The sequence below is a fragment of the Hippoglossus stenolepis genome, chromosome 8 (assembly GCF_022539355.2).
Source record: "Hippoglossus stenolepis isolate QCI-W04-F060 chromosome 8, HSTE1.2, whole genome shotgun sequence".
Classification (NCBI taxonomy): Eukaryota; Metazoa; Chordata; class Actinopteri; order Pleuronectiformes; family Pleuronectidae; genus Hippoglossus; species Hippoglossus stenolepis.
In genome coordinates, this window is record NC_061490.1 from 18,996,842 (window position 1) to 19,016,424 (window position 19,583).

The following is a 19,583-nucleotide window of genomic DNA, read 5'->3' on the forward strand; positions in this document are numbered from 1 at the left end:
TCACCTGTGTATATGTACTACAGATGAATCTAGTGGTCTAAAAAAAAGCAGCAGCACTCCAGTGACAATAAATGATCATCAACACGCAGATCCGATCAATCAGTCAAGGGATCCTGAAATCATTTGGTCTTCATGTTTAATGCATTTTCTATCACTTACACAATCAGCCACCCTGGGGCATAATTCAGAAGCATTGTAGTGTGAAGTAAAGCCTTTCAGATTACCTATGGGACATTACATTTCAGAGAGGACTGCACCTGAAGCACAAGCAACTATAGGTGGATTAATGTGACTTCACAAGCTACTCAAATAAACACAGCCTTTCACAACAAAATCTGTCACTGTCACAACGGGTAAAGCAAAAAGGTACAAAGACAATAATGAAAATGTGACGTGAAACGCAAGTAGGCAGTAACGGGCAGTGAAAAACATTTGGTCATCCAACTTAACATGTACAAAAAGACATAAGGCATCACAACAAGAGCAAATAAAGCTATTGACAAGTAAACTGAATTCATTAAACTTAGTGAAACTGAGAATACCAAAAGACAAATTAACGGGATTTCTTAAACAGGGCATTTCTTGTATCTTGTCGATTTTTTTATCAGATTTCTTGGAACCTTAAGTGCTACAGTCTCACAGCCCGTCTCAAATAATGTGCCAGTAACTCCACTCTGACAGTGTATTTTGCCATTGAAGGTTCCTTCTTAAAAAAGTCCAGGTAAATCAAGCTGCTTTGATAGAGGAGCGCTGTAGCTGGAGAGAGCATAACGTTATAAATAAAAGTAAAAAAAAGGTGCAGAATTAATGTTTTGACCTACAGCATGTTCAAGTTGCTGCATCTTTTTAAAGCCTTTATTAATAACCATTCTGATCTCAATGGATAATGCAAATAGTTCCCCTTATGTCATGTGGCAAAGAAATTAAATAAACCTTTTTGTTGAAAAACACTTTTGAAACAAAAAGCTAGTGGAACAGACGCTTACCGGGAATAGAGGCAGGACTTTGTCTCTCTATAGCACAGTACATTTAATTTTTGACTGTATCACACACACCAAAAACTTAATGGTCCCATTACCTCTAACAGTGGTCACCAACCCTGGCCTTGGAGAGGACTTGCACAAATAGTGTGTGCAGCTCTTAGCCCTTAATAATTGACTGATGGTTGCGATGCTCTCTGGGAACAGGGAGGAGGACCACTGTGGTAGTGTAAGCAGGTGCACTGGCTGCTCAATTCTCAGCAGGTTTATCTAGCATGGACTTGAGATGAGCGTGCAGGGGTTGACACACGGCCTGGTAGCCCTGGGGAGTCAAGTGAAGGTAGTCGTACATGTCCTGGTGGGAAATGCTACCGTTGGAGTGGACAAAGCCGGGGTTGACGTCGAAGAAAGAGGCGTGGGGGAGGGTCGATACGGCCTCCTCCACCAGCATGTTCACTTTGGCATTTCGCTCCCGCAGAGGGTTTGGCAGTTTACCCCTGGGCAGTATTCCCTGGAAAACAAAAGTATGTACAATATGTATTGTTAAGAGAAAATGCAATGCTCCCGGACCTTTTCGGAAATATCTTCCCTACAGTTGTTTCCAACTGTGTCCAATGGAATGTAAATTTTGTCATAATGACGAAGAAATCATCATTTTTTTGGTGTATATAAACTTTAGATTGTGTCTATAGCCCTACAGGATGCAGAAATACCTTGCAGATGCATCTGGGTCACTCTGTGTTAAATCATCACACTTTGAGGCCACACACACGCTGATTTGATCATATGGGACAACTACGGAACTGAAAATGTATGTGTCTTGCTTCCTCTTTCATATTGGGAATATCATAGTGTTTAGATAAAGATGGAGCTGGAAAAGAGCTTTAAAGTTCTAAGTTATATATGGTCATGTGGGTATGGCCTGAAGACAGATATGGAAAAATTTGAACAAAACAACTGCAATGCATCTAAGCCAGTTTACCTCAACTAATGAAACTGAGATGAGGGGGAAACTGTGCATTTGGACGGTTACATGAACAGATAAGAAGATTAACACTTTTGGTATCAGAGAAAACCTACGAGCACAACCGTGTTGGCATTGGGGAGCTTGTTCTTGATGACTTGGATAATCGCCATGATGCCTTCACAGATCTGTTCAGGAGTGTGGCCGTGGTTGTTGGTGCCTACCCACAGCACAACAACCTGCAACAACAAAAGAGGAAAGATCGTGTGACTAAGCAGATGTCATTGATAGCTTGGGGTCAGTGTACCTGGATTTAGAATCTCAGCGCAAACTTGAGCACAATGAGCCTATTGTGTGAATACATAAGTGTGATCGTGTTTGCAGCGTTTTGGACCTTTGGGCTGATGTTATCCAGTTCACCATTGCTCAGTCTCCAGAGCACATGTTGTGTTGCATCACCCCCCACCCCAAAATTTAGGGCATGGAGAGGAGAGAACAGCTGCCTCCATATCTGCAGGCAAACCACAACATGTCCACATGCTGATCATTAAGGTCACACGATTAGACAGTGTGCATATGTGTTTATGAGAACATCACAAAGTGTCAAAAACAACATACGGACAAGACACATATAGGAACGTGGTTTATGTTTTACCCCAAACTGGTGCATGAGCTGGACAAGAGAGTCGCCAACAAACAGGACATCGGGTTCTTTGTCTTTGCTGTCGCTCACGAAGCGGTTGTGCTGCAGAGAGAAAAAGGGAAAAACAAACGTTAAGACATTTCTTTTTTCTGATAACAAACATCCCAATAGATGCAACATCAGAGGCGACTCTTAAAGGTAAGGCATTACAGTCGAGCACAGACAAAATAAACAGAGCTCCAATGATTCGTCAATTAGTCAATCAATAAAAAAAGTAATCAACAATTATCATGGTAATAGATTAATAGTTTAAAGCAAAAATTAAAGTTTTTAACTGATGGTTGAACAAGCAAACTGACTACATCTCATTGGGCCTATAGGAGAGTATAATATTCATTTTTAACCAGTTGCTTACATATTATAAATTATATACAGATGAATCCATAATGTAAATAAATGTTGTTTGCAGTCCTTAAAAACATTTTTTTTAAAAATGTGCATGAGATATTGAGACACACATACATTTAGTTTACTGTACATAACCCAGAGATTCAAATCTTATTTGCCTGAATACTGGATACGATATTTTATGAGAGGATTAAGAGAGGATTAAATATCAAAGCATATTATGCTGAATATTATGTATTATATTATAATATATATATTTTTTTCAATGTGACAAATTACAAAATACACAACTCTTAAACTAGACAGTAGGACCGGAGCTAACAATTAGTTTCATTGTTAATTCATATGCTGATAATTCTGATAAATTGATTGAACTCGGAACATCAAGTTTCACAGCACAGAAAATTATGTTTGCAAAAATCTTTACCGACCAAAGATACTGTAGCAGCTCTACAATACAGTCATGTCACATATAAAATAAAATGGCAACCAATGAATTATTAATCTGCTTTGTTTTATAGCCCGATTCGAACAATTTATGGAAATGCTGGCGGTTATTATGAAATTCAAATCTGTAGACTGAATTCAAATCAGTCAATATCACAAAAGGTTGTGGTTTTAAACTCTGCAAACACCTGATAAACAGCAACAACATTTTACAAATATGAGGTTGATCAATTATGTCCTACACCTCCTCACTGTTCTTACACAATGCATAAGCAATACATAGATAGATATATATATATATATATATATATATACTGAACCTCGTTATGTTGCTATTGATGAAATGTATAAAGTGATCATTATAGACATTGTTTTATTGCCCTGAGCAACACGCAGCACAATGTGTCTGACTCGGATCATCCTCAGCAGCTATGACACCTTCCTCAAAACTCAACACACTCAGTCATCAAGGTGTAAACTACTCATTCACACTGGAGCAACCTGACGATCCGGGCCTGCTGTGGTGCTGCAGCTGAGTAAAAACCAGGGGAGCAAGTCCCAGAGACCTTCGTGATAACAAGGAGGATTTCTCACACACCAGAGACATCCATCGTCCATCTCCCTGGATGTCCTCACAGGGAGTGGGTGTGGCGGCGGGGTTTGGGTCTTCTGCACTCATGACTGGACGCTACACTTGCTCCGCAGTCACGGTGGGGCTGTGCTACTGGGGGTGTTTTTTGGGTGGGGGGGGAAACGGAAACAAAACCGATGAATCAAATATCCCTGTGCAGCTAAATCTATGGAGGGTGGTTAGCCGTTGTTAGCCAGCTAGCCTCCTCCTCGCAGAAACACAAGACAGATGTGGCGTGACAGGAAATTACCCGTCAAACACTGGTTGATACAGATGTTCAATTCCCAACGGTGCAAAACGCAGCTTCACACAGCGGCTGCTTTCAGAGATATTAATGGAAATCTGCTGCCATTAAATCAAAATATCATCGTCAACCCCAAGTTCAGTTTCAGGAAGTAATTTTTACTACAGCTGCGTGTACCATTGTCGCGTATGGGCAGCATCATATGTATTCGTGCAGTTTAGTATTTCGTGACATTTTAATATCAGTACATGTTTGGAAATTACTTCTGTTTCATACGGTGCGAATAAATGATGAGTAACGAGTTGCTGGAGTGAAAGAGGAGATGAAGAATGAGACGATTCCCCCCCCTGCATCTGTGTAAGTGGACTCGTCCCGCTCGTTGGTAGGAGACGGTGCTGCGCAGAGACGTCCGCGGCCCGCGTTGCCAGTTTGGACGGTTTTTCCGCATAATTTGGCAACTTCATTTAAATGGCCTGTCGATATAACTTCAGGTAGATCAGTTGTGATTTATTATTTAACACTTCACCTTTTTGTGCATCTATTGTTTATTAGTAAAAGGTACTAAGTCACAGCATGTGTCTGCTACTTCATTAAAGTTGTTTATATTAAAAGAAGTTAAGATACAACATTATTGATCCACACACCAGGGAAATTCAGTTGTTACAGCAACATGGAAGTCAGAATGAGGTAGACAAAGAATACAAATATAAAGAAAAGGCAATAGAATTAAAAATAATGTATATTAAAAATGCTGAGTATGAAAATTGGGCCCAAAGTCCCTGATTCGAAAACATAGAAAAATGAAATGAACATTATTGAATCTTACTGCATTCATCATCTTGTCTGGAGTTCAGTATTATGATTGTTTAAATTGTGTGTTACATTCTATCATATGTACAGCCTAATACTTAAAATATAAAACGAAATATGTAAATATAGTTTGGTAGTTTCGTTTTGTGGTTTCCACCCACCAAAGAATTTAACTAAATTCAAGTGGGTTTCAAATTGTAAAGAAGGTGTGGATGGAGAGAGGTGAGGTAAAGATACAAGATGAGAGGGACATGCAAATGCACTTATTATCAACTGGTACTTAACTCTTACTGAGCACTTTATCAGGAACACCTGTACACCACATGTGGCAGCAGTTTAACATAAGGTTTCATGCAAGTGTGGGTCAGGAGTTTTGGTTAATCGTCACATCATGGTTCAAGCTGGATCGAGGCTCAGGTAACTCAGGTTGTGATGCAGAAAACCAGATACACAGTGACCAATGTATGAAAGCTGAAGACTGGAAAAACATATTTTGGAAAACAGATGATCAAAACTGGCCATCAACTGCATGAATCCATACACCCAGTTTGCCTTGTGGCACTTGTTTAAGCTGGTGCTGTTGCATTTTGGTCCTCCTCATACCTTCACCGTTTGAATGCCACAACCTGTTTGAGTATTACTGCATATTTGAATCCTTTCACCACAGTATACTCATCTTCTAATGGTTACTTCCAGCACTATGTCACAAAGCAAATGTCTGTCACTGGTGTCACGACCTCAACGACTTCAGTGTTCTTCAACGGCCTCCTGTCACCAAACAAACGTAAGTCAAATTTAAAAACATCAGACAGATTTTATGTTTTTTTTATAATTTACACATGTACATGCACATGACGTCCAAGTAAACACTCGTAAAACAAATAAAAAAGCATACTGTTCAGAACTTGCCTCAGAATAATCTGATTTTTATGTTTTCTTCAGTGTCAAAGTTACCCAGTGATGGTTGTCAGGAAATCAAAGAAAGCAAAGCAAACCTGAAGTACTGATAGGGAAATCGGCGTAGTTAATTAGCCAAAATACAAATTTAGGCTTAAAAAAAATGGTGCTCCATTGCATCCCACCCACTTTGTAAGTCATTGAATGCATCGTGGCAACATCATATACTCCCTGATTCCTGGAAAAGCATGCAGGAGAAAAATCCTTCAACTGCATTAACATTAAATCTCATATAATAGATAGATACAAAAAAAAAGAATGAGAACAAACACAATTATTCTCATAAATTAAATTTTAAAAAACTTATTTTTTGACGGTTGGACAGATCGTGCTGCCCCCTGTCGGCCCAATCCGGCAACGCTGTCCTCTGCATGTTGCCAAGTAACGGCAGATAACGACAGGTAATTTCAGTAAGTAGCATGAACCAGCTCCGTGTACAAATATCTGTATACTAGTGATTATATCTGATAGTACACGTGTCCGGAGCCAGTGAAGCTACTGGGACTTCACACAGGTTTGGAGCTCCACGTTTAAATCCACCTGCTGGTCGAGGTGATCACCACCTGTTGGCTAACTAGCTAACAAGCTAACTGGCTAACACACGATCTGAGATCCCAACGTCTGGAGCCGCAGAGACAGTTGCATGGATGTTGTCCCACGTGATCGATGGTTATTGATTTTACTCGCCGCGTAAACAAGGTAAGACTTTGACTTAGTACGTTTTTGTTTTCAAGTACTTTGCCTTTGTAGACCCCTGATATTGTTTAGTTGTTTCAGTTATAATTTCTAATGATATAAGATGTAACCTGTAGAAAGTGTGACGTGCCTGCTTTGGGGGGGGCTATCCTCCCATTATGTTACCAGTTTTGTAGTTAACTCTTTTGTTATTAATGATTTATTGAATCTAAGATGCCTTAAATTGGGATGTTTGTTGAGTAAATGGCTCAAAAGTTTTTAATTATAAAGGTGATTTTTTTGTTATTTTCTCTAAGGTTTGTCAACAAGCTTGTTTAAATGTTTGAAATACTATCGGTGGTTTGAGCTGCGCCTTTGGTAAGTAGATACACTGTGTGTCAATGGAGAAGGGGGTGAGACCAGCTCAGGTTATAGTGTCTGTGAAGATGGATGTGTCTCGATCGTACATCCTAACCTCCTGCGTGTAAGTGGAAGGGACATGGGACAAACTTCAAAAGTCAAAGTACCCCTTCAAATACGTTTTCTCAAACATGGTTTCTGTCATTTTCGGTAGTTGCTACCTCACTGATGTATCTCCAAGTGTTCATGATTCGGATAAAGTTACGAATTGATGCTATAAGAATGGGGTGAAACATCCTGATTGACAACTGAGGCTGACTCAAGATTGGTTGAGTGCATGTATCGGTGCAACGTGGCTTCATCCCCTGATTGCTCCTGAGCAGACTCTGGCTCTAAATGAGCAAGATGGCAGCGTTTATATCCAGGATATTTTGGCTTCATTTCTGGATAGTTAGTGGAAATCAGTAAGTGTTCCATTTTTTATAAACAGTCTATGACTCAGACCCACCGTCTTGTAGAATTGACCCATCTCTCTCTTATCTCTGCATCGTATTTCCTTACAAATCACTAATTGTAGCTGTGTTTTCACAGATTCAAGCAAACATGAGCCACACGTGTGTCAGGGATTCATCAACCAAAGAAAATAAGCCATCAGACACAACATATAAAAGGTGTTGCTCAGTGAACAGATTCCCTGCAGACTGCAAATGTTTAATCCCTTGCAAGACCGATGGGCAGCCGAAAATAAAACGACTGAAAACTCGCAAGGAGAGGAGCCAGATGAAAGGTGCGGGGAAAGAGGCCTCAAAGACGAAATCATATCACCAGCACTGCCATTGCCAAACCAGTAAAGGCAGGGAACATTTCCATAACTTTTGTCATGGAATCTGTAATTCAAGAAGAGATGCACCATTTTCAAAGGTCATTACCGCCACACAGGAGCCCAGCATCATCACAGAGAGCCGCCTGATAGGACACCATGGCCTGTTCAACCACGAGGTGAAGTCTATTGACATTCAACGCTTGTTAAGTCAACAGGGGAGGTTGGAGACCGGTGGACAGGAAGCACAAGAAGAGAACCATCCATCTTTGACACCTCACATTCCCTCTCCTTTCTCCAGTAAAGATTTGTTAGAAGCCGGCACTGATGAGGTTTTGCCATTTGAGAGGAAAGAAGACGGTGCTGCAAAGACACGTGTTGTTTGCCAGGAAAAAGAGAAGCCAATCTGTCATGAATCAGATATTACACCTGGGCAGAGACCACAGCAACAACTTGATCTTTCATCTGAAAGCTACAAAAGCATCTTCTCATCCAAGCACAGCTCCCCTGAAGTTATTATAAGTGAGGAGGTCACCTCCGTCATACACGAGAAGGAGCGAGAGTTTCAGCTGACTCCCACAGTTGACAGAGACATTGTGAAGAGGTCGTATAAGAAGGTAAAGAAGCAAGTGATTTCTACTCCAAGGAACCAGGAGCCTCCTGCTCAACAGACACACGCTCGTCACCTCAGCCCAAGTCAACTTCAGCTCTCCAGCTCACCTACAACCAACAGCTTCCTCACACAGCACAGAAGACGAGATCCTGGCTGTATATCGAAGTGTGTCTCCGCAGTGGGAGCACGTTTGTGTGACTGTCTGCAGTTCCCACGTCTGAGGAGCAGAAACCTGCTCGCAGAGAGCAGGGAGGTGCTGCTGAAGGCGCTTCAGGAGAGGCATGGAGCCCGGCTTCAGGAGAACCTTCTCTATCAGCAGCGACGCCGTCACTTTGACACTGATCCCAACAGAGTGCAGGATCATGACCAGGAGCCGACCATGACAGATACACATGAGCTCTCGTCTACAGGTGGGCAGTGAAACAGTGTTAGAATTCTCAATAATAAGAAAATATTGTATTTATGTGATAATTCGTATATCATCATACAGTCACAACATTCTTATGTTTAGATATTGTGGTTCCCAGTTCTCATCAACAGAAACAAGTACAATATGTGACTTTTATTGAATATGATTATTGATATCGACTGATATGAAATGTTTTATCTTGACCATTTTGGGCCATATTGTGCTGTGGAGTTTGTCTCATAAAGACAGTTGTGTTTACATTCAGTGTTATTTAACTCAATACACTGAATTTATCTTTTATGTCTGATAAACATGTTGAATGATGTTTTTCCTCAAATCCAAAGCAGTTTTTTAATTTGCAGGACATACAATCATGTTTACTTGCATGTTTACTTCTTACTGAATCAGGTTTAAGACAGGTTTGAAATATTGTGAACCTCTTTATTAGGAGTTCATTGAGTTAATTTCTTAATTTAAAAAGCACTGTTGAGCACTGCACACATGTTTTTCAGCTGTGTCATCCGTTTCTATTCAGATGCATCAGCATTTCAAGGCGCCGCGGTTGGTGAGCCATGTTCTGACACCACAGCTTTGAGAGAAATGAGAAGCAAGCATTTTAACCTGAAGTCCAGTCTGAAGCCACAGCAGAGCCGGAAATGGGTAAGTTTACACTGCCACTCTCAAATTTAAATTAGATTCATATATGCCCTAGCTGTTATCCTTTATTTTATAATCCTCAGACAATGTGTGGAATAAAATGCTCTCTGGTGTTTCTTGTGCAGAATGCTGACTCATTGAAGAGCCCTGTGGATGCTTCCGCCAGGCTCTCGGATGATATCCTCAGACTGAGTTCCCGTCCTCAGTTCCGCATGAACGTTGAACGTGATTATTTGTTCACATCCTCTCCCACCTCATGCTGGGGAGACAAAGCCTCAGCATCTCAGCAATGGGATGTCGGTCTCAACAGGGCTAAATGCAACGAGTCCGTCATTTTTGATTCCTTTGATAACAGCATTAGTGACCACACCAGAGCATTAAGAGAGAAGAGCTGTGGGCCTCAGTATAACGACACTAAACCCCTCTTTCCTTATCAAACACAGCTGAGAGATAGACACTCAGCAGGGCCAATGCACTTTCCCCAAGAGCAACACCCGTTTCAACCTGACAGATTTTCTTTCACTCCTTCCTTCTCCTCCCAAATTCACCATCCTAATCTGAGCAGCATTTTCCAGCCTTTTAACCAATCCAGTCCCGCTTTAACTTGCCCTCCCATCAGCTCCTACCACACAGACATGATCCACTACCCCCCGTCTCACGTGCTAGAAAGAGGCCCAGCACCTCGTCTTTCCTCTCTACCGAGCCCTGAGCTCTGGTCCTTCCCACCTATGAAACTGTACTGATGTGTCGTCAAACTCTGCCAAACTTTGCCAAGTTGTTTGTTTGACCAACTAAACAAAATGTTTGTCTTTTTCACAGACGTTGAAAATATTTGTTTGTTTGTGTGGTGGCATTTTTAGCATAAAAAGTAATAACAATAGTTGTTATCTCAAGTTTCCTCTTTTATTCATTTGTGTTGTTTAATAGATAAAGAAACACACGATTAGGAGTTGTCTGCATCTCTGGAGCATTGTTTTAATTTACAGAGAAAACGTCTTCATTAACACTTGTGCTATAATGGGAAATTCTGTACAGAGGAATATTATTTGCAAAGGCTGTGCTATTGTGAAAGTTATTCAGTTATTCCTTTTGTGTATGGGCTGCATTAACATGCAAGAAAACACATTCTGCAATTGTACAATAGAGGAAAGCCAAGCTTCAAATATAGCTAATAAAGTACAAAAAATAAAGCTATTCTGATCACCAGATGTGAAATGACAATGCTAATTCATGCTCATATAAAAAAAAATTTGTTGATCTACAATGCATCACACTGTACATTCAGATATTCAGATATTTCCGTGACCCTCTCCATACAGCCTTAATTAATTATTTGTTTAACATGCTGAAGGGTTTATCTCTTAAATTTCAATTAAAATTATTGTGTTTTAAGGTAGCAAGTAATATTTTTCATCTGATGTCTCTAAATGTTCAGTTTTATCAACACATTTGGTGCCGTCTTCTGTTTCGAGTCTGCTCTCCATCCTCATCCCCCTACGTAGCTGATTCCAGAACAGGTCTTGGGCCTGCATTGGATCAGTGCAGTCTGAGCCCGGCCACTGCAGATAAGTCTTTTTTAGCATGACTTTCCTCATGCGGTGATAGGTTGACAGCTGCCTCTCCGAGATCGGCTCCAGGAACACGAGCAGAAGAACGTCTCGGTGCTCATCGAAGAGTCGGTAGCTGGCGAGCTGGATTTCCAGGGAACACCACTCGCTTTGTAGGAAATTCCTGCTTACCACACAAATAGTTTTCCGGCTGCTGTAAACAGCAGAGACAATGTTGTCCACAATATCGCGGCCCAGTTCAAAGTCCCTGTGATGTAGGCAAAGTTTAAAAGACGATCCATTTCCCTCCAGGTTGGGCACTAACTGATCCATGACCCACTGTTCATCAGAAGAATTGTAGGAAATAAATGCATCATATTTGCAGTTTTCCTCCTCCTCCCTGAGTCTGCGCCACTGCTCACTAAACCAGGAACGGAACACATAGTAGCTGTACTTGATTTTCCAATAGAGTTTGACATAAAGTAAAGGAGAGACTGTGAACAGGAAGATCACAGCTGCTGTGCTGAAGAACAGGTACTCACCTAGATCTATGTAGCAAACTTTGGAATCAAAGTTGTAGAATTTAATCGATGGATCAGATTGGCAGTGCAGATTGTAGAGATAGACTACCTGGACCTTTGAGTTATATCGTGTCCAATTTTGCAGCAAGATGTTCTTGCAGGTGCAGCTTAAAGGAATATTACGTATGTCAAGGTAGTTGAGTTTAGGTAGACTTTGTAGTGCATCCACAGGAATACTCTGCATCACATTGCGGTTCATCTGCAACCTGCGTAACTGTGTAAGATTCCCAAAAACCTCCTTTGAGAAGTTCTGAATGCCCATATTTTCTACAATCAAGTCGGTCAAATTTCTCAGATTTCTGAAGACTCCTGGTCGTAGTTTTATCACCCCAACACAGCAGCTATCCAGGTTGAGGAAACGCAAGCCTGTCAGATCATCAAACACATCCGGGTAAAGATCATTGAGATTATTGTTGGTGAGATACAGTGATCTCAATGAGTGGAGGCCACGGAAAAAAGCGCGGGGTAAAATAGTCATGCCATAAGGCCGCTGCCTATCCAATTTAAGATCACTGAGCTTGCTGAGATTCTTAAATGGTGACCCCGTAGCTTCAGTGACGAAACGAATTAGATTGCTCTGTAGATCCAGCACTGTGAGTGTATCTTGAAATACATGATAGAAGGAAGAGTCAACCTGTTGGAGGTTGTTTCCATCTAGATAGAGTTTGGACAGACTTATGAGTCCATCCAGACCTGACGGATTAATATGAGTGATCTTATTACCTCCAAGGTCCAATATAGTCAGATTCCTGAGCCTGTGGAAGGTCGAATTGAAGATGACAGAAATACGATTGTTGCGTAGGTTAAGCGTTTGCAGTTTGACATTATCTTCAAAGTTATCTATAAACAAATCAGTTAAGAGGTTGTTGTCCAAGCGGAGTTGCTCGAGCCGTCTGAGCCCTTTGAGAGCGCTACGATTGAGAAAAGCAATTGAGTTTATGTTAAGTAGTAGCGTCTTGATATTTGGCATATTATAGAAAGCAGCACCACTCACTGAGAGGATGCGGTTGTAACGATAGCTCAGCTCTTTGACATAAACCTTGGTTTGATCATCACAGGATTGGAGGGAGTTGAGATGGTTATGCTCCACATTAAGGCTCTTTATGTGTGTATGTCTATTGAGGAATGTAAGGCAATTTGTGTTTCTCAGTTGATTGTGGGATAGATCCAGAGACCTTGTGATTTCAGGACAATAGTACAGTGTTTTGTTGGTAAGATTCATAATCGAATTACTACCCAGGTGCAAATCTTTGATCTTTTTCACTTTGCTTTTTAACAACTTGCATAGCTCTGTGAGCAGGCTGTCATTTCTCAGACCTGTGCCAGAGAAATCAACACGTCCTGCATCAATGTCACTGGTATTTAAAAACTCCACTACCTTGACACTCGTAGAACGCAAACGCAAATAGTTCAAATGTTTCAAATTCACTCCCTGAAAAGCCACCGTTGAGAGCCTGGAATTGTACGACAAGTCTAGAACATTAATGTACACGAGAAATGAACGTTCACATCCTAACGTGGTCAGTTGATTTTTACACAAATACAAAACTTTGAGGGATGTGGGCAGTAACGCATTTGAGTGGCTGAGCGAGGTCAAACTGTTAAAGCAAAGGTCCAGGGTCTTTAGATTCGTCAGATTTGACACTGACGCCACGATCCCAGAGAAATTCATCAGAAGGTTTTGCCCCATGATTAAAGTGGTCAGATTGAGATTGGAAGAGAAAATTCCCTCAGGAAGCTGCTTCAATGTATTGTTGGTCAGCGAGAGAAAGGTGAGGTTGTAAAGCCCCTGAAACACTAAAGGGTGGAGCTGGGATATGTTGTTGAAAGACAAATTTAGGGAGTGAAGTTGATCCAAGGTATTGAAAGCTAGTTGACTGATGTTACTCAAGTGGTTATGATCTAATCTGAGGTTCTGAAGATTTTGCAGACTCACAAAGCTGTTGATGGGAATGTCCCGCACTAGATTAAGGGAGATGGTGAGATTGGTGACAGATGGCGGCAGATCACTTATAATGGCAGATATGTTGTTTGCCTTTCGATTGATGCATTTGAAGCCTTTTCCCTTTGAGTATGAGTCAGCAATGCAGTTGTTAAAGCTGTAACTTCTGATGAGTTGAGCAGCACCAAGAATAAGTGCAACTGACAAGAACTGATGAGTGAGACGGGACATTTTCTCTTCTTTCAGTCCAGAGAAACGCCTTTGAATCTTTTGTCTCTTTTGATTTGGTTTGCTTGTATATGTGGGAAAGAACTCTGGGTGGTTGATTCGTTGATCGTGTCACAGGTATCTGAAGATGGAGAGGAGGAAATAACACATCACGTTGTACGAGGGAATTGAAAGTTACATTTTCAAACCAGGACAATATAGCAACATTTACAGGAACATTCTTACTTTCTAAGCAGGAAGTCCTTTTACAGACCTACTCCCACAATCCTATATGTATTGTACATAACACCATTCATACTGAACATGCTAATCCTGTTTCCCTGTACCTTTACAGGACAAGGATATCTTCTCTAAAATGTTATAGGTATTAATAGGTTCATGTTAGAATTGTAAAGCCCTCCAAACGCTGAGAATGTATAACTATAATTTGATTACATCCTGTTTGTATCTCAAACAATTATTTGAAAGAAGAAAATACATTTTTATAGTCTTCAAAGTCTGAAAACATGACAAAACTGATCAAGATAGAAATGACATTGAGTCTTAAAATACAAAATACAAATACCCTTTTTATGATGGTCTGCACTGCACGTGCAATTCAAGCCGCTGCTTGCTGATGTTTCTGCATCTCACCAGAACCGAACTCCGCTGTCTCCAGGTTTCTTAAAGCAGCTCGTAGTCCTCATCCGGGATGGCACAGCTGGGTGAGGGGTTTCCAGAGAAATGTTTAAATACAAAGGCTAACTCGGTTCTTCTTTAGTGTTTTCATATCCCTTTTCACTCTGCTGTTGAGTTCCTCCTACTCATCCCCCAGACATGCATCTCACTTCATTTAGATTCACATGTGACACTGTTAAAAAAATGCTTTCAAATGGTTGATATCATTGGATAAACATTACAACAAACAATATCTGCAATATTCTCCCATACATTTCGAATTCAACCTCTTTAAAATGTGTGTTTTGTCATCCTCATATAATCTTTAACATAGCTGCTTTCATTTTGGCGTGACGAGAAAAATAATCACCAAATATCTTACTTTCGATATTAAGCTGAACTTTATTGATCTCACGCTGGACAAATTCTCTTGTTACAGCAGCAGATGAGGTCAGAATGAAAAAGGTGTTAAAATAGAAAATAAACGAATGAAATCAAATAAAAATACAGAAAATGTGTACAAAGAATATGTACAAGAGATGTCACTCAATCGCAGTACTTTGCAATGTCGGTCTTACCTGTTCAGTGGACTGTTTCTCAGCTGACTTTGCTTCATCAACAAGCTTCATTGCGCTATGACCATTTTAGATTCTCATGAGAACTAGAATGAGGAAGGTGGGTGCAACCCTTCCTTCTCTTTCCATATGCAGTCACAGCAAAAAAAAAAAATAATTGTCCCAACATGATAATTCCACAAAGTTTTATTGAAACACTGTTGTTTGAATGCATTAAATACATCATATTTATTTGCTATATTAATTGATGAATATGTTACTAATATGCAAGGGAAACAAAAATATTAACTCTTGTAAATTCACCACAATAAACTTGTTGAGTCACGCTGAAATGGGAAGGTCCGCCTTTCTTTCTTCATGTGTTCGCCAGTTTGTTGCATGAAGACAATTTCAACACGGTGAGTCGCTGTTTAACTGAACATGAAAGACGTTGGTTCGGTGTAAAGGTTTAGGCCTAATGAAATATTTCTCTTGTCTTTTTCTTCCAACTCTCTGAAAACCTGCCCACATCTGTGATCTGTATAAATATGTATATTAGATACAGTATATAGTATATTAGTACAAAATAATAAAGTCAAATAAAATAGCAGTTCAGTCTGATCTTACAGCTATTATTCTTACATTGTAAACTTGTGTGAATAAAGCAAACTGGAATGTGAAGTGGAGAAATGGTGTCCAGACCAAGAAATCAACGTTTTCCACAAGCACCTTGTTATTTGTAAATCTTTTTATCTTCTCATCTTCTGCTCCCGTGCCATCTGACACAGTCCACACAGAGGCAGGCAGGCCATGACAACCCAGTCATCGCACACTGAGCCCTGGGGGAAAAGCACAGACAGAATAAACTTGTGACCATTATTGCGGGGAAAAAAAGGATTGCTTAGGGTAAAGCACACTTACTTGAATGTGGTATCTGCTGCGGATGCTCGTCCTCAGAGCAATCATGGCACCAGGAAGGAAGGGGACGCAGCAGCTGTCCCCATTGTCCTGAGCCACCTTACAGCCAAGAATACACGGGACGAATGTAGCACAAAGACCTGCAGGTGAAAGACAACGGTGTCATACTGGAATTCATTTCACAGTGATGGTTGATTTCTGCTCGTCTATGTAAAATCACGTACAGATTCCACAGTCTTCACAGCAGTCGCACACATTTGAGCTCCAATCTGACAATCCGGAGGACACAGTGTACTGTGTGACTGAGACCTGAGGCTGCGAGCTGATCACATTGGACTGGAACGCCATCGCTGCAAGAAGAAAAGGGACGTTAGGACATTTTCTAAACCCTATTTGCAGCCAAGTTTCCCCTCTAATAAGAATATGTCCAGTTCTGTGCCCCAAAAACAATTAAGTTTACTTCACTTATAGCAATAAATTAGTGGAATTATTAAGGATAAATGACTGTAATAAAAGCCTGAAGCGTCTACTGTGAATCAGGACTGACCACCCTCAGCTTGGAGCAAACTTTGCTTCACAAAACCTCACCTGATCTCTCCTCCTGAGGTTGCTGTGGTCTGACAGCGTCGACGGTCACAGGCCCAGGAACAGGTGGGCGAGGGCCTGGCCACAGCTCTTATACCCATTGTGACATCAGTCATATATCTGAGTTCAGTTTCTACTGATATGACCAGACACACAATGAGCATTTAGCTTGGTGCAAACACCCTGTGAATACAAAAGTTAAATGTTTGGTTTTGGGGCGTATCACAGCTTTCTAAAGGGTCCACCTAACGTGACGCGTTTTTTTATCAGCGCACAGTAATTGAAGAACAAAGCTGGCATGTGGAGGCTGTTTGTATTGTAGCAATTCATAAACTAGGGTTTGCCTTGAGTGCAGGTGTGGAGCTGAACTGACTTGACTGGGGAACAAGGTTTGCACAACAATACGACGGTCTTTCTTCTCGTGTGTATTTGTGTGGTATGTCCGGATGTACACACAGTTCAACAGAAATCACTGGGCAGCTCCCAACACATGCATGCTGGGGTTACATAAGATGAGAGTCTAGAGAGCATATGTTTTTTTTGTTTTATTTGTTATCTGAGCCAGCTATCTCAACATTAGCTGTACTCCCAGGAATTATCTTCAATGGAGTTTATACATAACACGGCAAAAACAAGTTCAATATGCATGACAATGGTTTAAATATAACTAGAATGGCACTCAGTAGAGTGTATAGCTCCGCTAGGGCCCAACTGTCTGCGTATAAAACCACATTTTAATTCACGAGATTCAGACTTTTATTTGGATCTGCGTCAAATCACAAACACTCATAAATATCAGACCCTTAAACATGCCTGGTTTCTTTCATCGCGTTGACGAACACATAACCTCCTTGTTGGAGGTAATAAAAAGAAATAATTCAAATTCAAATTAAATCAAAAGCACTACATTAGTTTTATTCTGTCAAAAATTTTAAAAACTAAATTAAAAGCACAGATATCCAACAAAAGATGGCACAGTTTAAGCCATATAGCAGGTACATAAGTTAAAGAAACAAACAAGCTACAAATTATAGCTTGTGCTGTTTGTGCTAATTAAACACAAACATTGGTGATGCATCAAATTGCAGAAGAGCACAAGATAAAAACATAAAAAGTTAACAAGATGTATTTCCATAAAAGTCCTGACCCCGCCCAGGCTCACTACTTTTATGGGCTTGACTTCACATACTCTATCTTTGAATCTTGACTATTATACCTGTGCTGCTCACTATGCAATCATACATGTGTAAATATTTCACTACTTGGTTTAAACATTTATTTAATGCTGCTCCTCTTTATGTTCTGTCTGATTTCCCCGGGGGCCTCTTAAAAAGCTCAAAATAACAGTATAATAATCTTCTTCTTCTGATAACTTCTTTTTAATGATGCCATGTATTTGTTATGGGTTTCAGGGACTTGTAGTCTGTGAGTGACTTTTTTTTTAGAAGCAAAGCATATGTATTTGTTTATTTATAGCCCATACAATAAATTAGATCTCAAAGTATTTCCTTATGTGGTGTAATAAGGATTTCTTAAATTATTTTATTTAATAATCATATATATTGGTTGTGTATTCATTTGCTTGTATCTAAACTTATACATTTGCACTTTTTTTCAGCACCAGCATCTCTGATTTAGTCACACTGCTTTCTTTTGTGTAATGACAATAAAGGCTTTATATTCTATTTGGTTTGAGGAATAATTATTGCAAATTAGTTTTGCAAGATTGGAGACTAAAAGGTCGAGGTAAAGATAATATCAACATTAAACAAGGATTAACCTTTATGCAATATTTATTAAATTTGTCTTTCCAAACATAACAGGCTATAGTATTTTATAGGATCTGCAGTTTGGAAGGGAGCTTGATAAATTGCAATAATGGAAATTACCTGCACATAGTCACTTTGGATTGAATCTCACATTTAGGAACTTTGTCTTTGACCGGCACAGATTTCCGGGAACTGAACATACATCAACAACTAACTATCAATAGCAATATGTGTCTGTGTTATGTTTAATGCATCATCCTTCAACAAGTCAGACCATGTCAGAAGGAAGAGAAACAACTGTTGCACAATAATATAATTTACCAGAAGACGCATGGTCAAGACAGATAAAACCACAAGTGCGTTCAGTTCCTCTGACACTTAACACATTACTTCCTTTTGAAGAAATTATTTTGTAAAACTAAAAGAGCTGGTTTTAACATCTCTTGAACATATTTTCATTTTACTTCCCCTAAAATCTTCTCCTAAACTTTCAAAGTGAATAAAATATTTGTAGTGTGGACACAAAATGCAGTCCCAGACTCTACCGCACTGACGTTTCTGCTTATCAGGCATCTGCAAAAAGCTATGAAAGCATTATTACTGAATGTCCAAACCATCCTTACCATCATATAATCATTCAGCTAATGTTAATGTATCTGTTATGATATGTTTAATCGTGTGGATTTCCTGTTGTGTTCTGTTTAAGGGAATCTAATCTTTATCTAATGTTCTGTCCTGCATCAGCGTGATAGTTTGCATCCAGAAAGTATTTTTATGATCCTATACTGTCTTAACACAAATGTCGCACATATTTCTAAGCTTTGTAAAACTCTCGACAAAATCTAACAACTCCTGAAAGGTTAACACCAAGGTTCAACAACATCCTACATGCCGGGCATAACATATCAAAACAAGAAAAAGAACATAGGGGAGACTGTGAAATTCCTGCTAACCAAGCACTTTCACTTCTCCTCCTTTCGTGGATTATTTTGTCAAATCAATTTCTGCCTCCTGGTTCCCTTTATGTGAGCATTTAACTGTATATGTCAAAGTATCATAAACTGCATGTGGGTTCACATTGCAAAAAATAGATGTTTTTTTTCCACGTTGAGGTCACCAGTCACGTACTGTCTGTCTGCCACAGCTGGCTGCAGCCATATTTTAAAAATATATGTCATAATTCC

At 40.0% G+C, this 19,583-nt stretch overlaps 4 protein-coding genes across 8 annotated transcripts; 1 reads left to right on the forward strand and 3 right to left on the reverse strand.

Annotated features, from left to right (window-relative positions):
• Nucleotides 1-119: 119 nt before the first annotated feature.
• Nucleotides 120-4,485, reverse strand: pafah1b3. 2 transcript variants are annotated; one of them, XM_035164076.2, is made up of 6 exons: nucleotides 4,324-4,485; nucleotides 4,041-4,163; nucleotides 2,600-2,689; nucleotides 2,339-2,455; nucleotides 2,061-2,183; nucleotides 120-1,491 (listed from the first exon to the last, which is right to left on the reverse strand). In XM_035164076.2, exons 2-6 carry the CDS (start codon nucleotides 4,119-4,121, stop codon nucleotides 1,231-1,233), a joined length of 672 nt encoding a protein of 223 aa, XP_035019967.2. In that variant the 5' UTR covers nucleotides 4,122-4,163; nucleotides 4,324-4,485; the 3' UTR covers nucleotides 120-1,230. The 2 variants fall into 2 exon arrangements, with proteins under 2 accessions (XP_035019967.2, XP_035019966.2); XM_035164075.2 differs by having other exon boundaries at nucleotides 4,041-4,166; nucleotides 4,324-4,484.
• Nucleotides 4,486-6,441: 1,956 nt separating this feature from the next.
• si:dkey-250k15.4 lies at nucleotides 6,442-10,498 on the forward strand. Of its 3 annotated transcripts, XM_035164415.2 has the most exons (5): nucleotides 6,442-6,783; nucleotides 7,077-7,243; nucleotides 7,334-8,962; nucleotides 9,497-9,621; nucleotides 9,744-10,498. In XM_035164415.2, exons 3-5 carry the CDS (start codon nucleotides 7,723-7,725, stop codon nucleotides 10,359-10,361), a joined length of 1,983 nt encoding a protein of 660 aa, XP_035020306.2. In that variant the 5' UTR covers nucleotides 6,442-6,783; nucleotides 7,077-7,243; nucleotides 7,334-7,722; the 3' UTR covers nucleotides 10,362-10,498. The 3 variants fall into 3 exon arrangements, with proteins under 3 accessions (XP_035020306.2, XP_035020305.2, XP_035020303.2); XM_035164414.2 differs by having other exon boundaries at nucleotides 7,077-8,962; XM_035164412.2 differs by lacking the exon at nucleotides 7,077-7,243 and having other exon boundaries at nucleotides 7,711-8,962.
• A 67-nt stretch (nucleotides 10,499-10,565) lies between these two features.
• tlr21 (toll-like receptor 21) lies at nucleotides 10,566-15,234 on the reverse strand. 2 transcript variants are annotated; one of them, XM_035164411.1, is made up of 4 exons: nucleotides 15,152-15,228; nucleotides 14,956-15,002; nucleotides 14,482-14,616; nucleotides 10,566-14,037 (listed from the first exon to the last, which is right to left on the reverse strand). In XM_035164411.1, exon 4 carries the CDS (start codon nucleotides 13,917-13,919, stop codon nucleotides 11,007-11,009), a length of 2,913 nt encoding a protein of 970 aa, XP_035020302.1. In that variant the 5' UTR covers nucleotides 13,920-14,037; nucleotides 14,482-14,616; nucleotides 14,956-15,002; nucleotides 15,152-15,228; the 3' UTR covers nucleotides 10,566-11,006. The 2 variants fall into 2 exon arrangements, with proteins under 2 accessions (XP_035020302.1, XP_035020301.1); XM_035164410.1 differs by lacking the exon at nucleotides 14,956-15,002 and having other exon boundaries at nucleotides 15,152-15,234.
• A 642-nt stretch (nucleotides 15,235-15,876) lies between these two features.
• cnfn (cornifelin) lies at nucleotides 15,877-16,393 on the reverse strand. Its single transcript, XM_035163650.2, has 3 exons — nucleotides 16,270-16,393; nucleotides 16,049-16,185; nucleotides 15,877-15,966 (listed from the first exon to the last, which is right to left on the reverse strand). The coding sequence occupies exons 1-3, from the start codon at nucleotides 16,391-16,393 to the stop codon at nucleotides 15,877-15,879; spliced, it is 351 nt and encodes a 116-aa protein (XP_035019541.1).
• Between the last annotated feature and the right edge of the window lie 3,190 nt (nucleotides 16,394-19,583).